Source organism: Gopherus evgoodei, chromosome 13 (genome assembly GCF_007399415.2).
Source record: "Gopherus evgoodei ecotype Sinaloan lineage chromosome 13, rGopEvg1_v1.p, whole genome shotgun sequence".
NCBI classification, from domain to species: Eukaryota; Metazoa; Chordata; order Testudines; family Testudinidae; genus Gopherus; species Gopherus evgoodei.
This window is the reverse complement of record NC_044334.1, coordinates 11,350,249-11,376,302: the sequence shown is the minus strand read 5'-3', so window position 1 is coordinate 11,376,302 and position 26,054 is coordinate 11,350,249. Positions and strand designations below refer to the sequence as shown.

Genomic DNA, 26,054 nt, shown 5'->3' with positions numbered 1-26,054 from the left:
AAAATAGCCCTTTGATGCTCATAACACTTTCCAAGATTTATATTGGCCTTGTCTCCTCCCCCAGAGAAGTTTCATCAAACTCCACAATAATCAAACCTCACAATAATACATAAAGTTTGCATTCAATAGCATGGACTTCAAAGACATTTAAACTTCATTCAATTACGTTTTTCAAGGATATTGCAAGAAACTGCCCTATCTGTCACAGTTACGTTATCAGCACAAACTCACAAGGTCTCAGCAGTACTCCTATCTTCCTGTTGCACAAATAGATTTAAAATGGGCTCCCTACACAACCCAAAGTAATGACAACTGATTTGTTAAGATTCACATTATGCAACCAGTTGAAAGATTATTGCTGTTGTTTGTTATTAATATAAAACAACTGTAAGGAAAGGAATGCCTCCAGGGTGTGACAGTCCAGGGACTAAATCAGAGATCTGGTAGATTTCTTCACTTTTTCTGAAGCGACGATCAATAATTTTGCAGTATAACCGAGCTACGAACAGCTGTTTTGCAGTTGTCCAAGAGCTACTATTTCACGGTGTGAAAGGCATCAAGCTCTCAGTATCTTAGCCAGACTGCAGAGTATTACTGTTCTAGTTCACTGTAGCTCTAATGGAGAAGCTGTCTGAACTTCATGAGAGGCAGGTGCAGCATGTGTGTGGTAGGACATTCAGAGAGATGTCATATGCAGACGTGTGTGCTGTACCAAAGGAGACTGAATCTGCTGTCTCTTCTGAAGATTTATCAAGTTACTGGTTTGCATATTCAATGGCTTGCAAAGACTTTTGCTTCTCTCACCAGTGACAACTATTTTTTAAAACAATGTCAGTCACGGGCAGAGTTAGTGAGGGGAAAAGAGAGAGAACGATCCTCATATAGCATCTCTTCCTAGGTGCTCATTGAGGGAAATCCTCAACAATCCATCCATAGCATGGGTGACCATGTACAGGCTAAGATCTAAGGGTTTTGAAAATAATAGCTCTGGTTTTAAGTACAGCCGTGGGAATTGGCATGTACTGTCGTGTTCCAGTTTACTGGGAGGGGGATCATCTCCTTAAAGCAAAACCCTGAAGGGCAGATCTTCAGCTGGTATGAATTGTCAGAATGCTGCTGACTTCCGTGGAACTATGACGATTTACAGCAGCTGAGGATCTGCTCTGAGACTCAATTGAGAGACACCTAAACTATGTGCTTCCTTGATCCTGTCTGTGTTGCATGGGCATCCATACAGCACTTAACAAAACTGCCAGTGGCCTGTCTCAGCATGCATTTGGCTTGTGTAAAACATAAGAAGGATTATCTGGGGGTAGTGGAGAGGGGGGAAAAATAGATGCAAGCAAAAGACTCTCGCCAGCTACGTCTGTGAGAGCTCATCTTACTTCCTCTTCACCTTAGCATCTCCCAGGCTACTAATGACTTCAATGCCTGGTGACATCCCTTCCAGATTCATGACCCAGAGTTTGCAACAATGTGTGATGAGACCTTCCTATCCCCAGGATGCTACAAGCATCAGCAAAAGTAATGTAAGGTCGAGCGGAAAAAAGATGTGCTCTCACAGATGTAGCCTGCCAGAGTCTTTTGCATGTGACTTTATTTAAAAAAAAATTCCTTCGCTGCTTATGGGGCCAAGAAAATTGATCCTACAGTTTGACAAAGCTACTCAGTTCAACACCACAGGAACTCAGCTGCCTTACTGACCTGATATGCATCATTTGGAGAGGTATGGATTTCAGTATTGCACATTGGAATTTTGAAGTTAGTCTGTCCTATCCCAGTGAAAAGATCATTTAACTTTGGAGCTACTGAATTCAAAAGAGCTCATATATAATGAGCTGAGATGCTCAAAGTAAATACTAAGATAACAAGTATCAGGGGGTAGCCATGTTAGTCTGTATCCGCAGAAACAACAAGGAGTCCAGTCTGAAGAAGTGGGTTTTTTACCCACGGAAGCTTATGCCCAATAAATCTGTTAGTCCTTAAGGTGCCACCGGACTCCTTGTTGTTTTTGTGGATACAGACTCCTTATTGTTACTAAGATTAATAGGTGCTTTAGACAATATATATTTTACAGCCAAACTGAGCTTCTCAGACAAGGTTCACAGAAAGATTTGCTGAGGTTTTTTAGCTTTGGAAGCAAAACTGGGCCCAGTTCTGAAAAATTCAGGGGTGATTTTATGGCTTTACATGCAAAATATATTGTTTCACATGGTTGCAATACCAAGTTGTCATAAACAGATAGCTAAGGGTTAATGTCTCTTTCACCTGAAACACCTGACCAGAGAACCAATCAGGAAACCGGATTTTTTTTCAACTTTGGGTGGAGGGAATTGTGTGTCTGAGTCTTTTGTCTGTCTGCCTGCTGTCTCTGAGCTTTGGAGAAGTAGCTCTGTTTTCTAATCTTCTGTTTCTAAGTGTAAGGACAAAGAGATCAGATAGTAAGTTATATGGTTTCTTTTCTTTGGTATTTGCATGAATATAAGTGCTGGAGTGCTTTGATTTGTATTCTTTTTGAATAAGGCTGTTTATTCAATATTCTTTTAAGCAATTGACCCTGTGTTGTATCATCTTAATACAGAGAGAACATTTGTATTTTTTCTTTCTTTTTTATATAAAGCTTTCTTTTGAGACCTGTTGGAGTTTTTCTTTACTTCAGGGAAATTGAGTCTGTACTCACCAGGGAATTGGTGGGAGGAAGAAATCAGGGGAGGTCTGTGTGTGTTGAATTGGCTAGCCTGATTTTGCATTCCCTCTGGGGAATAGGAAAGTCCTTTTTGTTCCCAGGACTGGGGAACGGAGAGGGGGAATCACTCTGTGTAGTTTCACAGAGCTTGTGTCTGTGTATCTCTCCAGGAGCACCTGGAGGGGGGAAGGGAAACAGGATTATTTCCCTTTGTTGTGAGACTCAAGGGATTTGGGTCTTGGGGTCCCCAGGGAAGGTTTTTCAGGGGGACCAGAGTGCCCCAAAACACTCTAATTTTTTGGGTGGTGGCAGCAAGTACCAGGTCCAAGCTGGTAACTAAGCTTGGAGGTTTTCATGCTAACCCCCATATTTCGGACGCTAAGGTCCAAATCTGGGAATAAGGTTATAACATGGTGGCAGCCGTGGGATATAGACAGAATCCAGAAGCCAGTAGGAATATTATATTTTTCTTTTCTCCGCTAAGGGCTTTTTAGCAGAGAGAAACAATTGGTTTTAAAAGGGAACCAGAGAGAATTTTTTTTTCTGCTCTATCTGGCAGTTTGTGGCTTGCATAATAAGCAAGAAGCCATTACCAAACTGTTAAGGGTCTTTTGTCATGCAATAGCCCTCCCATTAGGAGGCAAGTACCAGCACTTATATGCATGCAAATAAAGTGGTTTTTCTGGTTTCCCTTCATTGAACATTAGCTAGAGAGAGAAAAGGAAAAAAGCACTGTTGCTAGGCAGACTTCAGGAGGCAACAGAGAGCCTGCAGTTCAGAAGAGAAACACCCGAGGGCACCCCAACACAAGAAAACAGGAATCATGACTTCTAAGGCAAAAATTGAGGCCGAAGAGCAATTCAAAGACGCTGAACACAGGCGACAAATGGAAATGAAAGAAAGAGAAGAACAGATCAGAGAGGCCGCCTACCAAAGAGAACAGGCAGCCTTCCAAAGAGAGCAGGCAGCCCAAGAGGCAGCACACAAAAGAAAACTAGAAGAAGAAGAGGTAGCCTACCGAAGGAAACAAGCAGAAGATGAGTTGGCCCACAGAAGGAAGCAAGAAGAAGAAGAGGCGGCCCACCGCCGAGACATGGAAAAACAACAAAAACAAATGGAAAAAGAAAATGAAGAGAAGGAAAAACAGAGAAAACATGAACTGGATTTGGCAAAAGCTGGGCTGCATGTGCCAGCCAACCCTAACAACCCGGCGCCAATTATTGCTCCACAGCACAGGAAATTTCCCACCTACAAGGCAGGTGATGACACCGAGGCCTTCTTGGAAAATTTTGAAAGAGCTTGTCTTGGGTACAGCATCCCCGAAGACCAGTACATGGTAGAATTAAGGCCACAACTCAGTGGACCTTTAGCAGAGGTGGCAGCTGAAATGCCTAAGCTGCAAATGAACGACTATAAACTTTTTCAAACCAAGGCCAGATACAGGATGGGGATAACCCCAGATCATGCCCGTCGGCGCTTCAGAACCCAAAAGTGGAAACCAGAGGTGTCATTTCCCAAACACGCCTACTACATTGCAAAAAACTATGAGGCCTGGCTAACAGGAAACAACATTCAAACCTTGGAAGAACTGAACCTCCTCATACAAATGGAGCAGTTCTTGGATGGTGTTCCTGAAGACATCACACGGTACATACAAGATAGAAATCCCAAAGATATCGCTGAGGCGGGGGAGATTGGAGCCAAATGGATGGAACTGGCAGAAAGCAAGAAAGCTACTGTCAAGGGGAACGATTACCCCAGGGGGCACACAGACCATAAACCCTACAACCGAGGACAGCCAAAGACCCCACATACCACCCAAGTAAAGCCACAGATACCCTACCCTTCAACCTCACCAGTCTCCAGTAACTCACCTCGGCCCAGTGACCCATCAGATGGAAGATGCTTTAAGTGTAATGAACTGGGACATATCAAGGCCAACTGTCCCAAGAACACCATGCGAGTGCAATTCATTACACCACCATCACACCAAAGATCCCCAGGCCCAGATGCCTCTCAAATACCCTTGGAGCGAAGGGAAAATTTGAGAGTGGGCGGAAAGAAGGTTACTGCGTGGAGAGACACGGGGGCACAAGTGTCAGCTATCCACCAATCCTTCGTTGACCCCAAATTCATCAACCCAAAGGCCAAAGTTACAATTTACCCCTTCATGTCACAAGCTGTAGACTTGCCTACAGCTCAACTGCCTGTCCAGTACAAAGGCTGGTCAGGAATGTGGACTTTTGCAGTCTATGACAATTATCCTATCCCCATGCTACTGGGGGAAGACTTGGCCAACCAGGTGAGGCGGGCCAAGAGAGTGGGAATGGTTACCCGTAGCCAAACCAGGCAAGCTTCCAGACCCATTCCTGTTCCTGAGCCATCCACAGACGCCCCGTCTGTGTTACCAGAGACCCAGACAGAGGTAGTGGACCCGGATTCCATGCCTACCACTGAAACAGCCACAGCATCTCCAGTCCCAGGCCCGGAACTGGAACAGCAACCAGCACCAGCAAGTGCAACCACATCTTCAAACTCAACGCCAGAGGGCGCCAGCGAGCCAGAACTGGCAGAAGCACCAGAGACCCAGACAGAGGTAGTGGACCCGGATTCCATGCCTACCACTGAAACAGCCACAGCATCTCCAGTCCCAGGCCCGGAACTGGAACAGCAACCAGCACCAGCAAGTGCAACCACATCTTCAAACTCAACGCCAGAGGGCGCCAGCGAGCCAGAACTGGCAGAAGCAACAGACAGCCATACCCAAAGCCTGAAATACCAGAGCCTGAAATACCCTCAGGTGCACCAGCGGAGAGCGGTTCACCAGCAACGGAAACAACCCCATCACCTACATCGCTTCCAGAGGGACCAAGCCCAAGTCCACAGTCTGAGGAAGAACTGGTGACCCCAGCCTCAAGGGAACAGTTCCAGGCTGAGCAGGAAGCAGATGACAGCCTTCAGAAAGCTTGGGCGGTGGCACGGAGCACCCCACCGCCTCTCAGCTCTTCTAATCGATCCCGGTTTGTTATAGACCAAGGACTTTTATACAAGGAAATTCTTTCTGGTGCACACCGGGAAGAATGGCAGCCGCAAAAACAGTTGGTGGTTCCAACTAAGTACCGGGGGAAGCTCTTAAGCTTAGCCCATGATCATCCCAGTGGCCATGCTGGGGTGAACAGAACCAAGGACCGGTTGGGGAAGTCCTTCCACTGGGAGGGGATGGGCAAGGATGTTGCCAAGTATGTCCGGTCTTGTGAGGTATGCCAAAGAGTGGGTAAGCCTCAAGACCAGGTCAAGGCCCCTCTCCAGCCACTCCCCATAATTGAGGTCCCATTTCAGCGAGTAGCTGTGGATATTCTGGGCCCTTTCCCAAAAAAGACGCCCAGAGGAAAGCAGTATGTACTAACTTTAGTAGACTTTGCTACCCGATGGCCAGAAGCAGTAGCTCTAGGCAACACCAGGGCTAACACTGTGTGCCTGGCCCTAACAAACATCTTTGCCAGGGTAGGTTGGCCCTCTGACATCCTTACAGATTCAGGGTCTAATTTCCTGGCAGGGACCATGGAAAAACTGTGGGAAACTCATGGGGTGAATCACTTGGTTGCCACCCCGTACCACCATCAAACCAATGGCCTGGTGGAAAGGTTCAATGGAACTTTGGGAGCCATGATACGAAAATTCATCAACGAATTCTCCAATAATTGGGACCTAGTGTTGCAGCAGTTGCTGTTTGCCTACAGGGCTGTACCACATCCCAGTTTAGGGTTTTCACCATTTGAACTTGTGTATGGTCACGAGGTTAAGGGGCCATTACAGTTGGTGAAGCAGCAATGGGAGGGGTTTACGCCTTCTCCAGGAACTAACATTCTGGACTTTGTAAGCAACCTACAAAGCACCCTCCGACACTCTTTAGCCCTTGCTAGAGAGAACCTAAAGGATACTCAGAAAGAGCAAAAGGCCTGGTATGACAGACATGCCAGAGAACGTTCCTTCAAGGTAGGAGACCAGGTTATGGTCTTGAAGGCGCAACAGGCCCATAAGATGGAAACATCATGGGAAGGGCCATTCACGGTCCAAGAGCGCCTGGGAACTGTAAACTATCTCATAGCATTTCCCAATTCCTCACTAAAGCCTAAAGTGTACCATGTTAATTCTCTCAAGCCTTTCTATTCCAGAGACTTACAGGTTTGTCAGTTTACAGTCCAGGGAGATGATGCTGAGTGGCCTGACGGTGTCTACTACGACGGAAAAAAAGACGGTGGCGTGGAAGAGGTGAACCTCTCAACCACCCTGGAACGTCTGCAGCGGCAACAAATCAAGGAGCTGTGCACTAGCTTCGCCCCATTGTTCTCAGCCACCCCAGGACGGACTGAACGGGCATACCACTCCATTGATACAGGTAATGCTCACCCAATCAGAACCCCACCCTACCGGGTGTCTCCTCATGCCCAAGCTGCTATAGAACGGGAGATCCAGAACATGCTACAGATGGGTATAATCCGCCCATCTACCAGTGCATGGGCATCTCCAGTGGTTCTGGTACCCAAACCAGATGGGGAAATACGCTTTTGCGTGGACTACCGTAAGCTAAATGCGGTAACTCGTCCGGACAACTATCCAATGCCACGCACCGATGAGCTATTGGAGAAGTTGGGACGTGCCCAGTTCATCTCTACAATAGACTTAACCAAGGGGTACTGGCAAGTACCGCTAGATGAACCTGCCAAGGAGAGGTCAGCATTCGTCACCCATGCGGGGGTGTATGAATTCAATGTCCTTCCTTTCGGCCTTCGAAATGCACCCGCCACCTTCTAGAGGCTGGTAGATGGTCTACTAGCTGGACTGGGAGAATTTGCAGTTGCCTACCTCGATGATGTGGCCATTTTTTCCGACTCCTGGCCCGAACACCTACTCCACCTGGAAAAGGTCTTTGAGCGCATCAGGCAGGCAGGACTAACTGTTAAGGCCAAAAAGTGTCAAATAGGCCAAAACAGAGTGACTTATCTGGGGCACCAGGTGGGTCGAGGAACCATAAACCCCCTACAGGCCAAGGTGGATGCTATCCAAAAGTGGCCTGTCCCAAGGTCAAAGAAACAGGTCCAATCCTTCTTAGGCTTGGCTGGATACTACAGGCGATTTGTACCACACTGCAGCCAAATCGCTGCCCCATTGACCGACCTAACCAAAAAGACCCAGCCAAATGCCGTTAAGTGGACTAATGAGTGTCAAAAGGCCTTTACCCAGCTTAAGGCGATGCTCATGTCTGACTCTGTGCTCAGGGCCCCGGACTTTGACAAGCCATTCCTAGTAACCACAGATGCATCTGAGCGTGGTATAGGAGCAGTGCTCATGCAGGAAGCAACAGATCACAACTTCCATCCTGTCGTGTTTCTCAGCAAGAAACTGTCTGAGAGGGAAAGTCACTGGTCAGTCAGTGAAAAGGAATGCTATGCCATTGTGTACGCCCTGGAAAAGCTACGCCCATATGTTTGGGGACGGCGGTTCAAACTACAAACTGACCATGCTGCACTAAAGTGGCTTCATACTGCCAAGGGGAACAACAAGAAACTTCTTCGTTGGAGTTTAGCTCTCCAAGATTTTGATTTTGACATTCAACACATCACAGGAGCTTCTAACAAAGTTGCTGATGCACTCTCCCGTGAGAGTTTCTCAGAATCCAGTAGTTAAAAAGTGTTCTTAACATGTAAAAGTCTGTTAGTTATATACTTAGTAGTATATGTAAAGGTGCATGTGTTGTATTGATCTGTTTATTTTCAAGTTCTAGAAGGAAATTGCCGCCAGTGAGCTTCCCCACTGTCTGCAATTTGGGGGGCGTGTCATAAACAGATAGCTAAGGGTTAATGTCTCTTTCACCTGAAACACCTGACCAGAGAACCAATCAGGAAACCGGATTTTTTTTCAACTTTGGGTGGAGGGAATTGTGTGTCTGAGTCTTTTGTCTGTCTGCCTGCTGTCTCTGAGCTTTGGAGAAGTAGCTCTGTTTTCTAATCTTCTGTTTCTAAGTGTAAGGACAAAGAGATCAGATAGTAAGTTATATGGTTTCTTTTCTTTGGTATTTGCATGAATATAAGTGCTGGAGTGCTTTGATTTGTATTCTTTTTGAATAAGGCTGTTTATTCAATATTCTTTTAAGCAATTGACCCTGTGTTGTATCATCTTAATACAGAGAGAACATTTGTATTTTTTCTTTCTTTTTTATATAAAGCTTTCTTTTGAGACCTGTTGGAGTTTTTCTTTACTTCAGGGAAATTGAGTCTGTACTCACCAGGGAATTGGTGGGAGGAAGAAATCAGGGGAGGTCTGTGTGTGTTGAATTGGCTAGCCTGATTTTGCATTCCCTCTGGGGAATAAGAAAGTCCTTTTTGTTCCCAGGACTGGGGAACGGAGAGGGGGAATCACTCTGTGTAGTTTCACAGAGCTTGTGTCTGTGTATCTCTCCAGGAGCACCTGGAGGGGGGAAGGGAAACAGGATTATTTCCCTTTGTTGTGAGACTCAAGGGATTTGGGTCTTGGGGTCCCCAGGGAAGGTTTTTCAGGGGGACCAGAGTGCCCCAAAACACTCTAATTTTTTGGGTGGTGGCAGCAAGTACCAGGTCCAAGCTGGTAACTAAGCTTGGAGGTTTTCATGCTAACCCCCATATTTCGGACGCTAAGGTCCAAATCTGGGAATAAGGTTATAACACAAGTGAAATTGTTTTAAGCAAGACTTGCACTAAGATTTGGGGGGTGCTTTTTTTTTTCTCCCCAGACATGAAATTTGAATTCCTGCAGATCACATCAAAGACAATGTTTGCTTCAATCACTGTCTGGTTGAGTTCAGTGCAGCTGCATGCAAATGATCAGTTAATAGAGAGGATATGGAAGATGAGTTGCATTTGTCCTGATGTTATTATGTCTTTAAACTGCACATCCGTCACCCTTCACCACTGACTTGATTCAGCCTGAACAAGGAGAAACACCAAGTTCAACTCGGTGATGATTCTCTAGATTATTCAGGTGACTTTACTCTTCCGGATTGGTTCAGACCAGCCTGGGCTCACTGCCCTGTTCCTGGTGGAGGAAACAAGTGAAATGAATAAGGATTGTTTTCAGAGCACTGTTGCATGCAGCCCCATGCGTTCTCATGCAAGCGGGAGGCTGACTCTCATTTCTGATCTCCCTTGCCTTACACGGTGCTTGGGGATTCCTCTGTGGGCTTTTAAAAATCCCACTTTACCCTGGGCCTTAATTTTCTGTGACCGTCCATATGACACACACAACCCTGGTTTCTACAACAAGCTCCTTTTGCGGTAACCTGCCTAGTTTGTCTGAGAACAATCAAGGTTGCTGTTCAGGTTCTCTTAGTTACAATTTGCCATACTTTAGAATCTTTATTAAATTCTCATAGTCAAACCCAGACGGCGGCACAGAGCTCAAGCTAGATGTTGGAGATAGTTGTTGTTTGTGCTGATTAGAAGTCTCCTCAGATAAAGTGTAGAACGGTTTGAATTTTTGGCCTTTGGCTGTTTGCAAAGCTGCTGTCAGCTTCCAGAGCAAGCTGATTTGTATTCAGTACACATCCCTTGCTCGCTGGTAGGGAGAAGCAGTGAGTGGACCAGTCTGCTGCTGCCCAACAACCTTGAAACTAGTGGACCCAGCTGCATCGGGTGTTTTAAATACAGTCTGTCCCCTTCTCCTTTTTCATTGCTGTTGCTCTTCTAGCCAAAATAACCTCTGATTTACAGCCTCTGAAAAGCATTGTCCTATGGAAAGGGAGGGGAGAGTGATTTTTAATCCCTCAGCTAATTAAACATTAAACTAAACAATTTTAAAAAATTATGAGGTGAGACACTCTGCTAGCTTTAATATAAAATAACTTAATGAAGTTCCACATTCTGCCTGCGGAGGGGAGGGGAGGAGAGTTGTGATCGGAATGAGAGAGTGATAAAAATTGAACACTCTGAGCATTCACTGACGTGCTCACTCCAAGTTGCATCCTCAGTGCTTGGCTGTGTTGAAAGGTTCTTCGTCAGGCAGTTAGGAGCGGTGCAAATGGAGCATGTGGTGTATAAATGGCGCCCTAGCTGGAGGAATGGTCTGATGGGCTGGGGGTCCAAGGAGCAGAGCTGCAGAACAGATTTCTCATAAGGGCAGGACAGCGGTGACACCTTCCCCTTAGCTTTCAGGCATAGGAACTAGTTTGGCTGCAAAGCCGGGTAAAATTGTCTGAGATCATATTGCGGATTACCTGGCCAAGGGTCTGTAATAGCTTCACTTGTTCACTCAGTGAGTGCAGAAAGACAGATGAAGGCTGAAAGACATGAAGACGGGTGGGGAGTGTCTATGCTGCCACTTGAAGAGAAACTGCAATTTACTCTATATAAAAGACTTGAGTGTCTCTTCATCTCATTGCTAGCAAGTAAAGGTCTCCCCTCACCTCCCTCCATTCCAGCCCAGACATCGGTGGGAGCTCTGCCTACAGAGGGATCATAGGACCCCGATCCTTCAGCACTGCTGCAGTTTACAGGATGGTATGTGATGGTGGTGTGCCCTGTAAGCTGTCATAGCTTGTCAGGCAGAACTTATCTGTGTGTGTGTGTGTGTGTGTGTGTGTGTGTGTGTGTGTGTGTGTGTGTGTGTGTGTGTGTGTGTGTGTGTGTGTGTGTTTGTTTTTAAATAGGGCTTTAATTTCATTCTTCGATGGGGGGCAGTAGTGGGGGAGGGGGATTCTAGAATGATAAGTATTACCCCATCTCTCCTTTTCCACAACCCCCTGTTCCCTGCCCCATTTCCTCTTCATTTGACGCTCCTTCCCCCCTAGTTCACACCTCCCAGCTGATCATTCGCCCACCCTTGGCTCTCAGTTATTCTGCTCACTCAGCAGTTTCCCCTCTCCCTAGGGAGGGCTCTTTGCTTTTGTAGTTTTTGCATGAATTGACCAGTCAGATGTTGGGGATCCTTGAGCTTAAATCCACCTGCTAAAGCTACAAACCGCCCTTGTCCTCACTATGATTTAATCTCATGTTAGCTCATTTGAGTTCAGAACAAACCTTTTTTTCCTAGTGAAGACTCTGCAAAGGCTGAGCGCTCCTTGTCTCCCTTCCCCCGCATTCCCCTCTGTGCTGAGAGGGGCTCTTGCGGGCCCCCTCCTCCTTTCCCCAGTGCTGTGAGAGGTGTAGTCCCAAGCCCTGCCGGCCCCCCGTACAACATTGGCTGAGTGGAGAGCGAACCCGGCTCCGTGCAGCCGGCTTCTCCTGCTTAGGTGTGCACGGGCAGGGCTGGAAAGTGCATGATCCCAGCTGCTAGGCACGGATCATAAAATACCATTAAACATAATACAAATGATTAATGATGATGATGAAACAAGAAGCTAGGCTGGTGACCTGTTTTGTGAAAATGGAAGTGCTGCTCAGCAATTGATCGCCTGAGTATCTGGAGACAATCAGAGCAGGGTTGAGGCAGGCTTCATAATGTATCAGGCAAATGCTTTTTGTTAATTATAACATTGGATTAATATGAAACATACCAACATCTTCTCTATACAGTTTCTTCTAATAAAGAATAAAACCTGCTTTAAAACTACAGTGATAGTTGCCAGCTTCTCCCAGGCTGATTATTTCTGCTGATTAGCACTTTCTCTGTCACAAACCATGTCAACAGCCTTCACTTCCCTGCCGGGAAGTCACTGTAAAACTGGTAACCAGGCTCATTAAGACAGACCCCAGCACTGCGCACAGCACTGGAATTATGAAAAAGCCATGGTGGGTCTCTGGAACATGTTTTAATGATTCCGTTTTGGGTAGGTGTGTACATCGGAGACAGGCCTGAATCCAAGGCCCTGTCGCCAAACACTCCTGGACTAGAATATTCAGACTTTGGATCTAAATATTGCAGCTGTCTAGTGACTGAATGTGAATATTGCTTTTATTTAGATGGCATCACCACAATTTCCTGTCAGAATAGAACTGTGCACTGACCTGTGCAAAATTCACTTGAGGCTGCTGGAGAGAGAGAGAGAGAGAGAGATACAGGGAGGTATAGTTTCCTTCCATACATTGACCCAGGAACACGTGCACTCAGAACTGAGCAATCCTAGTGCAGGACAAGGAACTGCTTAGTTCTAATGCCAGCTCTGACAGTGCTGCTCTCTGTGGCTATATGCAAATCACTTAACATCTCTGCCTCAGTTTCCTCATAAGTAAACTAGAGATCATGTTGCCTACTTGACAGGGGTGTTGGGAGATTGGCCAACTAATATTTTGTTAATTACTTTCAATATATGCAGAAAATATTCTCTCTCATAAAGTATATTCGCTCCTGAATTAGTGAGGATAAAGTGGTATCTATTACCACCCGTTATGTTTATTCTGTGTAAACATCATAATGTACTAGACTCTTGGACTCATTTTTTATTGTGTAACAGCCCATAATGTGGTCATCTAGAATGGTTAGAATGGTGCACTGTTGCTGGAAAATCAGGTACTAAATTGCCTCATATGCAAGTACAGGATTCTTTCACTAATTACGGTTTGTTTGTATTACAGTAGGCCCTAGAGGCTTCGGCTGAGATCAAGGCTTGGTGCTGCACAAACCCATAGTAAGATACAACCCTTTTCAGAAGTGCCTGCAATCTGAACAGACAAGACAGACAAAAGTGGGGAGAAAGGAAGTATTATCCCCATTTTACAGATAGGGAGCAGTGGCACAGAGGGGTTAAGTAACTTACCCAAGGAATCTATGGCAGCACCAGGAATTGAACTCTCAGATCTCCTGAGTCCCAGCCCAGTGCCTTAATCACAACACCGTCTCTTTATGATTCTCTCATAACGATGATGTGACATCAGACAGTCATGACTTCAGCAGCCTCCCTGGCCTTTGCGATCTTCCTATTGCCCACCAGCAGGTCAGTGGCCAGCGGATCCACACGGCGTCACACCCAGTGCCCCTGTTGCTAACAGCTATTGCACTGAGGGCACCCCTGCAGGGGTGGGTCCTGTGGCATTGAGACTGGAAATGCTTGTCAGCCATAACCATAATTTCACTGCCATGATACTACCACCATATTGATTTTTTTTCTTAATAAAATGCAAAACGCTCCCACTGCATTTGTGTCATGTTTATTTTTCAAGTTGGGAGGCGTTTTCCAAGTTGCAGCTGTTGGACATTTCTGACGTGGAATCTATGTTCTTAGGTACTAATAACTCCTTCCCCAGGGGCTTCAGGATAATGAGCCTATTTTAGCCTTTTGCCGTGAATTGCTGAATGTAATTGGTATTTTGGTGGCTCAGAGTAACTAACATCAGTTCAGGTCAACTCAATACTTGTCCAGACAATAAATATTTAGGTCAGATGGCAAGCCAAGTGAAGAGTAATAAAGCATTTGTGGAATAAAGCTTTGGAAATTGATTCTCTTTGAATGACATCCATGTTGGCCCCTTGTTGCTCTTGTGAATAAGTATAAGGATCTGAGGTTGCCTCAGAAGAATATGCAATTTATGGCTCAATTAGGGTGTGCGTCCTTGAGTACGAAGGTCAGATGTTCAAACAGGAAAAGCTGGACGGTATTTGCCACTCATATTATTGTTTAACGGTGTGTGTCTTTGCTCTTCAGGACTGACAGTTCCTAGAAAGGATGGAGAGCTTATTCCTTAATATGATAGCCTGCCTCAGGTAATTGCTCGACAGCACAGTTAAGATAGATATCTGGCAGTAAGAGAAGTTCAGTGTCATTGAAAATGTTCTTTTAGTGCCCAGTGGCACACAGCCTACATTGTTCAGTGACACTAATGTAGTTCTTGGCTCAGGGAGGGTTAAGCAACAGCAAGTAAATACCATAGGTCCTGATGGTCATTTACGCTAAGGCCCCCTTATACCGCTCTGGCAATGTAAAAAGGGCTTTAAAATGAGTGTAAATTCTATTTACATTCACTGTAAGGCCCCTTTTCATTGCCAGAGAGATACAAAGGGGTTTTAATGTAAATGATGATTAGGGTCAATCATCAAATTATAGAACTATAGGGCTGAAAGAGACCTCAAGAAATCGTCAAATCCACCCCTGTGCACTTAGGCAGGACCCAGTAAACCTAGAGCATCCCCGACAGGTGTTTGTCCATCCTGTTCTTAAAAACATCCAGTGATGGGGATTCCACAGCGTCCCTTGGAAGCTTATTCTAGAAATTAACTACCCTTGAAGTTGGAATTTTTTTCCTAATCTCCTAACCTAAATCCTCTTTGCTGCAGATTAAGCTCATTCTTTCTTGTCTTGACTTTAGTGGAGCAGAGAACAACTGATCACATTCCTCTTTATAATAGCACGTAACACATTTAAAGACTGTTATCAGGTTACCCCTACCCTGCAGTCTTCTTTTCTCAGACTAAACATGTCCTGTTTTTTAACCTTTCCTTATAGGTCACGTTTTCTAATCTTTCATCATTTTTGTTGCTCTCCTCTGGACTCTCTGATTTGTCCGCAGCTTTCCTAAAGTTTGGTGTCCAGAACGGGGTGCAGTACTCCAGCTGAGGCCTCTCCAGTACCGAATAGAGCAGTACAATTATCTCCGGTGTCTAACATACAGGGCTCCTATTAATACACCCCAGAATGTTATTAGCCTTGTCACAACTTCGTCACATTGTTGATTTATAACCATCTAGCCAGTTATTCTACATTTTGAAGTTTTATATTTGATTTTTCCTTCCTAACTTAAGTACTTTGCACTTATCTTTAATGAATTTCATTTTGTTGAATTCAGACAAATGCTCCAATTTTCCAAGGTCATTTTGAATTCCAATCCTATCTTCCAAAGTGCTTGCAACCCCTCCCAGCTGTCATCTGCAGGTTTTGTAAGCAGGGGCGGCTCCAGGCCCCAGTACGCCAAGCGTGTGCTTGGGGCGGCAAGCCGCGGGGGGCGCTCTGCCAGTCGCCGCGAGGGTGGCAGACAGGCTGCCTTTGGCGGCTTGCCTGCGGAGGGTCCTCTGGTCCCGTGACTTTGGTGGACCTCCTGCAGGCGTGCCTGTGGAGGGTCCGCTGGTCCCGCGGCTTCGGTCCTGCAGGAGGTCCACCGAAGCCACAGGACCAGCGGACCCTCTGCAGGCAAGCCACCGAAGGCAGCCTGCCTGCCGTGCTTGGACCGCAAAATCCCTAGAGCCGCCCCTGTTTGTAAGCATACTCTCTACTCCATTATCCAAGTCATTTATGAAAAAATGGAATAGTACTGGACACAGGACTGACTCCTGCAGGTCCCTGCTAGATACACTGTCATATTGTGGGGAGGTATCTCTAGAGGTGATATTCACCTCTGTGCAGAAAGCCACACCAAAGCTTACTAACCGCTTAAGAACCGCATAATCCCTAACAAGAGAGATTTAAATGGGACATAAGTGGTGCTTAGGCATAGTGTTAGGGGGTGAATTTCACTCTAGGGTTAAAGATCACGTGTTTTGTGTAGCGATTCTTCATTATGGATGTAGCATGAATTCTTCTTCTCTCACATAGAGTGGTTTGACAATGGTTGGAACTCCATTAGGCCAGATAGTAATATCACTTGCACCAGTGTAAATCTGGAAGTGGCACCATTAAAGTCAGTGGAGTTGCATCAGTGTAAGAGAGATCAGAATCAGGCCTATTGACTTCAGGGAGGTTACTCTAGATTTACACTGGTGTAAGTGAGAAGAGACTCAGAACCAGAGAGCAATGCTGCCAACTCTTGTGATTTTATCACAAGTCTTTTGCTATTTGGTGGTGTTTTTTCTTAAATTCCCAGCTCCTGGAATCATGTGATTTACACAAGAATCTCAACTTCCTCTGTTTAAAAAAAATAAGTTTCAAGCCCTCAAGATTATAGAGAAAAGCTTTAAAATGGGAACCATTAAAATCTGAAGGCAAATGAAAAAACTCTCTAGATTTATTTATTTTTTAAAATTTCATGATTTTCGGGTGATACCCAACATGAGAATATTGAGTTCTTGCAGAGTCAAATACTTAGCAACCCTCATGCTTTATACACAAGACTCTGGTGCTCAGCACTGGTCACTGGGAGCCCCTATAAATGCTTCTTAACTAGTATGACAGCTATAGCACCGATAGACATCTGCGCTGACTGCAGAGTCGTGGTTCAAGGTCGTTCATGGAAGTTGATTCTAGACATGGAAGTTGAAACGAGACAAAATCAGACTAGATATAAAAGATGTACATTTTAACAGTCAGGGTAACTAATCATTGGAACAACTTACCATGGGTTGTGGTGTATTCTCCATCACTGGCAATTTTGAAGCAAGAATGAATTTACCCCTCCCCCACAAAGATATGCTCTTGTTCAAACAGGAATTAATTCAGGGAAGTCCTGTGACCTGTTGTATGCAGAAGATCAGAATAGATGACCACAGTGGCCTCTTCTGGCTTTTTAAACTATGACACCCCAAGAATTGGGGACAACAGCACCGCTGTGTCCCTGTATAAAAACAAATGTCTGTGGTATTCTATACTAATGGTCCAAACCACGACCGAGTACAGTAGTGTAGTTACATTTTATGGGGGCCAGAGCTGTAGAACTTTGAAATCAGGGTCGCTAGCCTAGCAGAGTTCTGGGTACTTCTTTCAATGCGCAGTTGAAATGGTAGGCTGCCAGGTCTTCCAACCCCTCAGGGCATCAGTGAGGAGATGTTTGGAGAGGCAATTCAGCTTTCCAGGTTATTTCCTTGTCAAAGTAGGCCTGTGATCTGCAGGGGCTTTCTGGTGACTCTAAGCCCCAGTGCTGTTTACGCGGGTTGTATCGGCGGGCTGATCTTTTCTCAACCTTTTAGTGTTTAATTATGCAGGCCTTTAACACAAACATAAGCAGCACAAAGGGATGTCATAAACCTTGCTGGCAGCAGAGTACACAAGAATGTAACCGCACCATTAATAAAAAGACTTTTATCCCCACGGTGCACTCTGGGGGCTTTTGCCAGTTATGTTTTTCAGACTCCTGTGAATGTGGGTTGTTTTCCCCCTCATGGCATCATTCAGGGGAATAGTTCTAGGGCGCTCACTCTTTTTAGCCATTATTATGGCTGACATCTGAGTACTTTGACCCCAAACTCTGTAGAGGAGGAAGGACTGGCCGAGGGCTTAGGGTGCTAACCTGGGCCTCTGAAGATCCAGCTTTAGTTCCCTGCTTTGTCACAGGTTGCCTGTGACACTTGGGCATGTCATTTAGTGTCTCTGCTCCCTGCCTGTCGAATGAATATCATTGCACTCCCCTGCCTCCCTGGGGTATTATGAGGGTTAAATTCGCTAAAGGGTTACACACTTTGTTGCAGCCATAGGCTGAGCACATTGCATACACCAGGAGCCCTTGCACTTCTCCATTCCCTGGGTGTCACCCTCCAATCCACATCTATTTCAGGGAGTCTCTGTAACCCCCTCCAGCATGTGACCATGTGCCGGGGGTTGTGTGTGTCTGCTTCCTTTTGTACCATTGGCCTCCATTTGCCCTACTCGTGGCAAGGCCTCTGTGTGCCCCTCCACCCCCCAATCCATATCCGTAGGAATGAGAGGGTATCTGAGTCTCCAGGTCAGTTCATTTCTAATACTCTCTGCTAGGACGGCCAAGGAGGATGCCAGTAGTGGTGCTCTCTGTGATATGGATAGTTGTCCATTAGGACCTGGATAAAGAATCCATCTCAGCGTGTGTATACAGAGAACTTCCCAACACGGATCGATGGACAGGGGCTAGAGCAGTGTTTCTCAAACTGGGGTCGCCGCTTGCTCAGGGAAAGCCCCTGGCGGGCTGGTTTGTTTACCTGCCCCGTCCGCAGGTCTGGCCGATCGCGGCTCCCACTGGCCGCGATTCGCTGCTCCAGGCCAATGGGGGCTGCAGGAAGTGATGGTCAGTACGTCCCTCGGCCCTTTCAGCAGCCCCCATTGGCCCTGAGCAGCGAACCGCTGCCAGTGGGAGCTGTGATCGGCTGGACCTGCGGATGGGGCAGGTAAACAAACCGGCCCGGCCTGCAGGGGCTTTCCCTACACAAGTGGCGACCCCAGTTTGAGAAACACTGGGCCAGTGCTCTACAATTAGCTCTTTAGACAGTGCTTTAAAATTGCTGTTCTAGTTGGATCTTGGGCTCTGAAGCCCAGCCCCCTCTTTAAGCTTCAGAGCATGAGCTCCAGCCCAAGCTGCAACTTCAAAGCACTGTCTGTAGAGTTATTTTTTGTAGATCGCTATCGCAAGCCTGCTAGCCCAAGTCTGTCAACCTGGGCTGGGAGTCTCACTCCAAAATGCTACATTAACATACCCTTATAGGCCATAAAACAACAGTCACCTGGTCACTACCAGCCTGGGATGGATTCACGTCAGCTTCCTAGAGGCTAAAGTTTCTGTAGCCATTATCATTACTAGCACCTTGGCTTAATGATGCCTGAGGGAAGGTCCCTTTAGGATCGTCATAAGGCAATCTGTAGTGAGAGTGCTTGTAATACTCCCACTGGCTCCTAGATAAGCAAAGTTAAGCTAGTGCAAAACGCTTTGGGAATTCCCATCCTTAGATTCTGCAGCGATGGGCACTAGAGGCAAAACGCTAATCCGTCAGGCATAAATAAAGGGCTTCAGTCCCAGAGGTGCAAGGTTGGACTAAATTCACACAAATATTTCAAAGTACATGTATGTAATAAGCAGGAGAGACAGTGTGATCCAGTAGACAGGACACTGGATGGGTCTCCCTGGCCTATTCCCACCTCTGCCTCTAGCATGCTGTTTGACCTTTGGACAATCTCTTCATCTCTCTGGTTTTGCTTCACCTTTGTTTGCCTTGACTATTTAGTCTGTAACTTCTTGTACTGACTGTCTCTTACCATGTGTATGTACCATGCCTTGCAAAACAGGGTCTAGTCTTGGCCGGGATATCTAAGCATCGCTATTGTACTACTACCACTAACTCTTTATTCAACAATTTGGGGAATAATTGTAGGATATTTCTATGTGCCTGATATAATTGAGAACGCTGAAACAGAAGTGGAAGCAGGTCACTTACTTTCTGTCTGCCTTTCCAAATATTCCAGGTTCCCATGAGAGTAATGTTGGAACATGGGCTCAGATTGCATCAGATCGCATCCTGATGCTGAATGTGTTTCCAAATTTTCTTTAGCATTTTGAACTTCTAAACTCTCCTTTCCTTTCAACAGTGACCGAGAGTCGAGGCATCCTGGAGAGTATACAGAGATTTTCTTTGCTGCCAACTTATCTGCCTGTGAGCTATCATATCCAAAATGCGGAGGTTTCCTTCTTTCTTAAGGAAGCCAACCAGGATATCATGAGGAATTCTAGTTTGCAATCCCGGGTGGAGTCCTTCCTAATCTATAAATCCAAGAGGCCACCTGTATTAAATGCCAGCTATGGACCCTTTTCCGTTGAACAAATAGTGCCGCAGGACCTAATGTTGTCTTCAAATCCATTTGGATCCACCAACAAGTTTTCCTTTAATTGGAAACTCAAAGCCTATATCGTGAGTGACAAAATTTACCTGAGCAAGCCCAAAGTCCAGATCCTGTTCTACATTGTGGGCAGGGACTGGGATGATTACAGTACCACGGAGAGGCTGCCTTGCCTGCGGGTGTTTGCCTTCCGCGAGACAAGGGAAGTCCGAGGCAGCTGCAGGCTGAAGGGGGATCTGGGATTGTGCGTGGCTGAGCTGGAACTCCTGCCGAGCTGGTTTAACCCCCCCACGGTGGTGTCCGGCCGCAAGAAAGCGACAGATCAGTCTGAAGGGAGCCCTGTGGAACTTTACTACACCATCCAGCCGGGGGATGAGACTGGGGAGTGCACTAAAGAGGATGTAAGGAAAAGTAATGGGATCAGACTGGGAGGCAACGATATTGATGAATCAGTACCTCCTTTGCAGAGAATTGGAAGTGTTTTCCTTTACCAGACATATGCTGGCCCTTCCTTAAGTGAAATGAGGTTGGATAACAACATCGCCATCCAATATATACCAAAGACTGTCAAACAAGGTGATATTTTGACTTTTCTTGTGTCTCTTAATAAAAATTCAACGGAGGACCAGTTCACACTGAGGTAAGTTCTTTCTAAATTCCTCTGTTAAACTGAAAATCAGATGGCAGGGGTTTTTGTTTTTGCTGTTGTTGGCTTTTGTTGTACTGGAAGTCTCTTTTGCAAGGGTAATTGATGGTAGCTTTCCAACAATTGCTGCTTTGTAGATGATATTTAAGCAGTGCTGCTCATTTGATTCAATCTAGCAAATGTTGCCTTCTTCCTTTTCTATTATCCATCAAATATAGACTGACCTGGCTGAGGAACAGTCTGTGAACAAGAGGCCAGCTGCCTTTGAGAAACTTCTGAAAGTGCAAATGGGACCTTTGAGAGCCATTTACTTGGCAGTAGGAGAAACTGCAAATTTTCCCCTGACCTGGATCTTGCAGAGCTCCTAGAGCAGTGATACTCAGGGTATGTCTACACTACCCGCCGGATCCGCGGATAGCGATCGATCTATCAGGGATCGATGTGCCGCTTCTCATCTAGATGTGATAAATCGATCCCCCAATACACTCCCCATCAACTCCAGAACTCTATCAGGTCGAGAGGTGGAAGCAGAGTCGACGGGGGAGTGGTGGCCGTCGATCCCGCGCCACAAGGACGCAAAGTAAGTGATTCTAAGTCGATCTAAGATATGTCGACTTCAGCGACGCTATTCTTGTAGCTGAAGTTGCGTATCTTAGATTGATTCTCCCCTGCAGTGTAGACCAGGCCTCAGACTGAGGCCTGAGAGACGCAAATGGCTCTTTGCCTCCTGTGGCTCTTTGCAGCACATGATATTAAAAACACTGTGTGATTTAATAATTAACAATCAGGATGCTTTAAGTATGTTATCAGCTAATTGTAGAATACTTGATCAGTCATTTTGCTGTGAGGAAAAAATAAATAAATAGTAAATGAAACAATTCACATTACTGTGGCTCTTTTGGGTAATGTTGATAGCTAATTTGACTTCTGAATCACTGAGGTCTGAGTATCACTGCCCTAGACTTAACTTGCTCTGTCATTAGAGCCTCTTGTTAAAATGACTACATGCCCTGCACCCGGCCTGGCCTGTAAACCCTATTAGATTGTTTAATGTTTTCTTTTAGGAATCTCAAACATCCCATGATGAAAATAAATAAAATATTTTTTTCCTCTCAACCCAAGTGAGAAGTTCCTTAGTTTTAATGAAAACTGTACCTTGCAGTGCACCACCGCTCTGTCGTACTTGGTTGCTTCTTTGGCAGCCCAGGATTTCAGGCCATACTGTAGCAAGCTTGGAGTGCTTACAGTGCATCAGGGAATTAACCACTAGGCATCAGTGGACAGTAAATTCACACTACATGCAAGTGACATTCTCTCCAGTGGATTCTCTAGTTTCAAGCTTGTCACTGTCTCTATACCAATAGCTTGTACTACCATGGAAGAGAGATGCACAGGGCTAATTTTTGTCTATTATTCCCTACCAATGAGTGATGTCACTTCTCTGAGTGTTGGAGGTAAATGTCATAGTCTGTAGTCTAGACTTCTGAGACTGAATAGCTACGACTGTGCTCTGTGATATGTCTTTCTGGGCACGCTGTAGAGATGAGCTGCAGCAAACAGGTTCAGGGAACATTCAAGCACTGTGCCTCCAAAAGAGAGGATACTGCCCTCTTGGCAAGCAGTTTTCTGTCCAATGTAACAAATATTTTAGGCAGACATTCCACAGTGAGCTCTGAGTTGAGGTAAACCCCTCCATTCTCTGCCGGTTGTATTAACTTGAACCCCAAATTCTCTTGCTAAAGCCACCTCAGCTTTTTAGAAATCTGAATTATAAACCAGCACAAGGCAGAAATGGATCCTGATCTCCCAAAGTGAGGAAATATTGGACCTGATTCTTCATTCAGTTATGCAGGCTTAATTCCACTGAAGTCAATGGCGTAGCGCCAGTGTAAAACTGGTGAGAGTGGAGGACAGGGCGTGTTATTTTTCTGCCACCAAATGAGATTATTTTCCTTCTTGAAGTGTGCAAAATACGGACTGGGTGAGCTAGGTGGCTTCTGCTGTCTAACACTTACTGTAAAATTGCTTTCTGCTTTGGATGTGCTGGTTAAAGCTGGTTTGGTAAGTGTGACTAGGACAGTGGTTCTCAAACTTTTATATTGGTGACCCCTTTCACAAAGCAAGCCTCTGAGTGTGACCTCCCCCTTATAAATTAAAAACACTTGTTTATATATTTAACACCATTATAAATAGTGGCTACAAAGTGCGGTTTCGGGTGGAGGCTGACAGCTCATGACCCCTCATGTAATAACCTTGCGATCCCTTGAGGGGTCCCAACCCCCAGTTTGAGAACCGCTGGACTAGGACATGCAGTACCTAGTATCTGTTGAAAACATCTTTTCTTGTTTTTTCTTGAGTCAGAAAGGAAGCAGTCTGGATCTTGGGCAGATATCTAATCTGTGAGCTGTTAACAGACAGGGAGTTTGTATTCTTTACAGACAGTAATTCATTGCCCAGTCATCTCAAGTTATTTGTGTACTTGTGATTTTAGGAGAATATAATTTCAGACATGCATGGAAATTACTACACTGCTTGAAAGTTGGTTTCATTGTAAAGATTATAGACCTTTTCAGTCTAAAGGAGAAAAAATACAACCACTTTTCTTAATGGTGTTTACATTGAGACTTTTGGGCCTGAAAAGTTGATATTGAAGCACTTATGTGCTACTTAACTGTGATCATTAAAAAGTAGAGCTGGCCAGAGGATGACAGTTCATAAAGGTATTTGAAATCTGGCTTCATTTTTCATATGAATGAAATGCAAAAACTTCAGAATTCTGGGGAAAAATTGTTAGCATTGATTTGAAATGCTTGATTTTGTGTTTCATTTTATAATATATAAAATACAAAATTAGAAAAAGAAAATCATTTCAAAATAAAAATATCAAAATGGGGCATTATTAGAATTTTGTGAATTTTTTTTTTTTTGGCCAAAATCATGTTGATTTCTGAAGCATTGTGCTTTTGATGAAACTGTATTTCCTTTGAAAAATGGTCCTGTTGAGGTTTTTCCAGCTAGTGCTACTTTAAAGAAAGGCTTGCTGTAGTAGCAAAATTGTTAAATTGTGTTTCTGAAGCATCTCTGCCTGTCTGTCTCTAATTTAGCTACCATAGCTCTAATTTATTTTTTTAATTCCTCTGTCATCACTGTAGTATCTAAATTCCCCCTTTGCCCCTCAGTGAAATACACGTAGCTAACTCAGAGTCTGGGGAGCTGCTGTTTGTATAAGTCTTATGGCATAGGTCAGCAAGCAACCACTAGAGAAGTGCTAAGAAAGGACAAATGTTGAGGTCTATTCAGTACTTCTGGGGAGAGTCACCCTGTGTCAAGGACTAGTGTAACCCCAGTTGTTGAGTGGGGAATAGTGCTTGGTGCTGGCCCTCTGCACAGGGGTGAATTTCACCATCTGTGGTTACCCATTGAAGCAGCGTAATAATATTTAGCATAGGCATTTTTCTATTTGTAATGTAATTTTGGGGAGGAGAAGGGAGAACGGAAGCAAAGATTTACAAAGATGCCTGGGGTTTTGGTGTCCAATTCTTTTTGGACTGGATCGGCCCTGTAGGGCATTCGGTTCCCTCATGCAGCTTTGAAAATCCTACCCTGAGTGTTCAGACATGTGAAGGGTAAGATGGCATGCTCCAAAACTCATGGTGAATTTAGGCTGCATGTTTTGAACATCTTCCTGATATTGAGCTGTGTTAGGCCGTGTAATCGTGGGGAAGCCTAGTCACTTGGGCTGTTTAAAACTAGACTGGACACTGCAACAAAAAACAATCCTCCTTTGGTCCCCAGGAGGTGGATGGCATGGTTTAATAGGTCTCTTCCGTCTCGAACATTTGTGGTGCTATCAAAGATTTGCATACAAGGCTGCAGTAGAATACGTGCAGGCATATATACACACCCTCTTAGCATTCATTTTGCTGATATTCTTAATGCCAAGGATCTATGAGTTAAAAGACATTAATGGCAGGGCAATTTAAATCTCTCTCTCAAACTCTGCCCTGTGACGGAAGTAAGATTTCCTATCATAAAATAGGACCTGACATGTCAGTCTAGTATACCATTATATTGCATGACCCTGCCTTGCACTTTGCCAGTTACAGTACTGGTAATTTGCAGTCTAGCAGCCTATTCTGATTTCAGAATGCACAGTCCTGCGTGCGAGTAATAGAAACTATCACGGTGTTTTCCCCCAAAACGAATTGTTTTCAAATCACTGAAATTTTGAAATCTGTTGTGGTTTGCAGAAATACAAATCTGTGAGCTTCAGAAAGGGCTCCTGCCCACTCTGGAAACATGAAAGCACAAATGTCAGTGTTAAAGCTGTCAATTATCAGGGGATAGCCGTGTTAGTCTGTATCCACAAAACAACCAGGTGTCCAGTGGCACCTTAAAGACTAACAGATATATGTGGGCATAAGCTTTCGTGGGTAAAAAAAAACACTTCTTCAGATGTATCCATTTTTTACCCACAAAAGCTTATGCCCACATAAATCTGTTAGTCTTTAAGGTGCCACCGGACTCCTTGTTGTTTTAGTGTTAAGGCTGCAATCATTAATCCTTAATTCCATAGGTTGGGGAGGAGCAGGGGGAAGCAGGAATAGCTGCTGACACCCAGCACTGGGAACAGCCAATGAAAAATCCCCAGTAGCTCAACATAGTGAAATAAGATCCAGCAAGAGTGAAATTCAGCAGGAATGACCATGTCCCTTTCAATCCCAGATCAAGTGGTGGAGCGCTTAGGTTGTAATAAATGCACAATTTGTATTGGATAATATAATAAAAAAAAACTTGTGAGTGAATGCAAGATGTGTAAGAGTGAGGGATGAGTAACAGACCCAAGCCAGTTTTCCACATGCCGTTCTGCCTGTGCACCAGAACCCTGGCTACTGACATGTAAACTGCAAATGGACCGTATGGTGTGGATGCACAACCAGACCTTTTGCAAAACCTCATTCTAGCCTGTGACCCTCCAATAGTCCCCTAGTTTTCTCCCTTTGACTCCCCAATTGTACACAGCTACAGCTCTGCTTCCACTGCTTTTGATTATGTTTGGAAAATCTTCTCTTTGCAGTGGTAGTGGCGGCAGGATCTTCAGGAGAAGGATACCGGTCCTTCTCCACTCCTATAACTCTAACATAAATTAGGGGCTTGATGAAGAAATTACTGGATGAGGTTGTTTGGCCTATGTTTATGCAAGAGGTCAGACCAGACAGTCATAATGGTCCCTTCTTACCTTTAAAATCTATGAATTTATTGACCATGATTAGGGAAAAAGGATGGCCATATTTCACCCAAACTCTGCCCACAAT

At 45.0% G+C, this 26,054-nt stretch overlaps 1 protein-coding gene across 1 annotated transcript in view; it reads left to right on the top strand.

Annotated features, from left to right (window-relative positions):
- The window catches only part of TMEM132D (transmembrane protein 132D), a 424,540-nt gene that overhangs the window by 102,715 nt on the left and 295,771 nt on the right, over window positions 1–26,054 (top strand). The window contains exon 2 of the mRNA XM_030583344.1: window positions 19,845–20,733. Coding sequence (XP_030439204.1) covers window positions 19,845–20,733 — 889 coding nt within the window. The remainder of the gene's footprint in view (window positions 1–19,844; window positions 20,734–26,054) is intronic.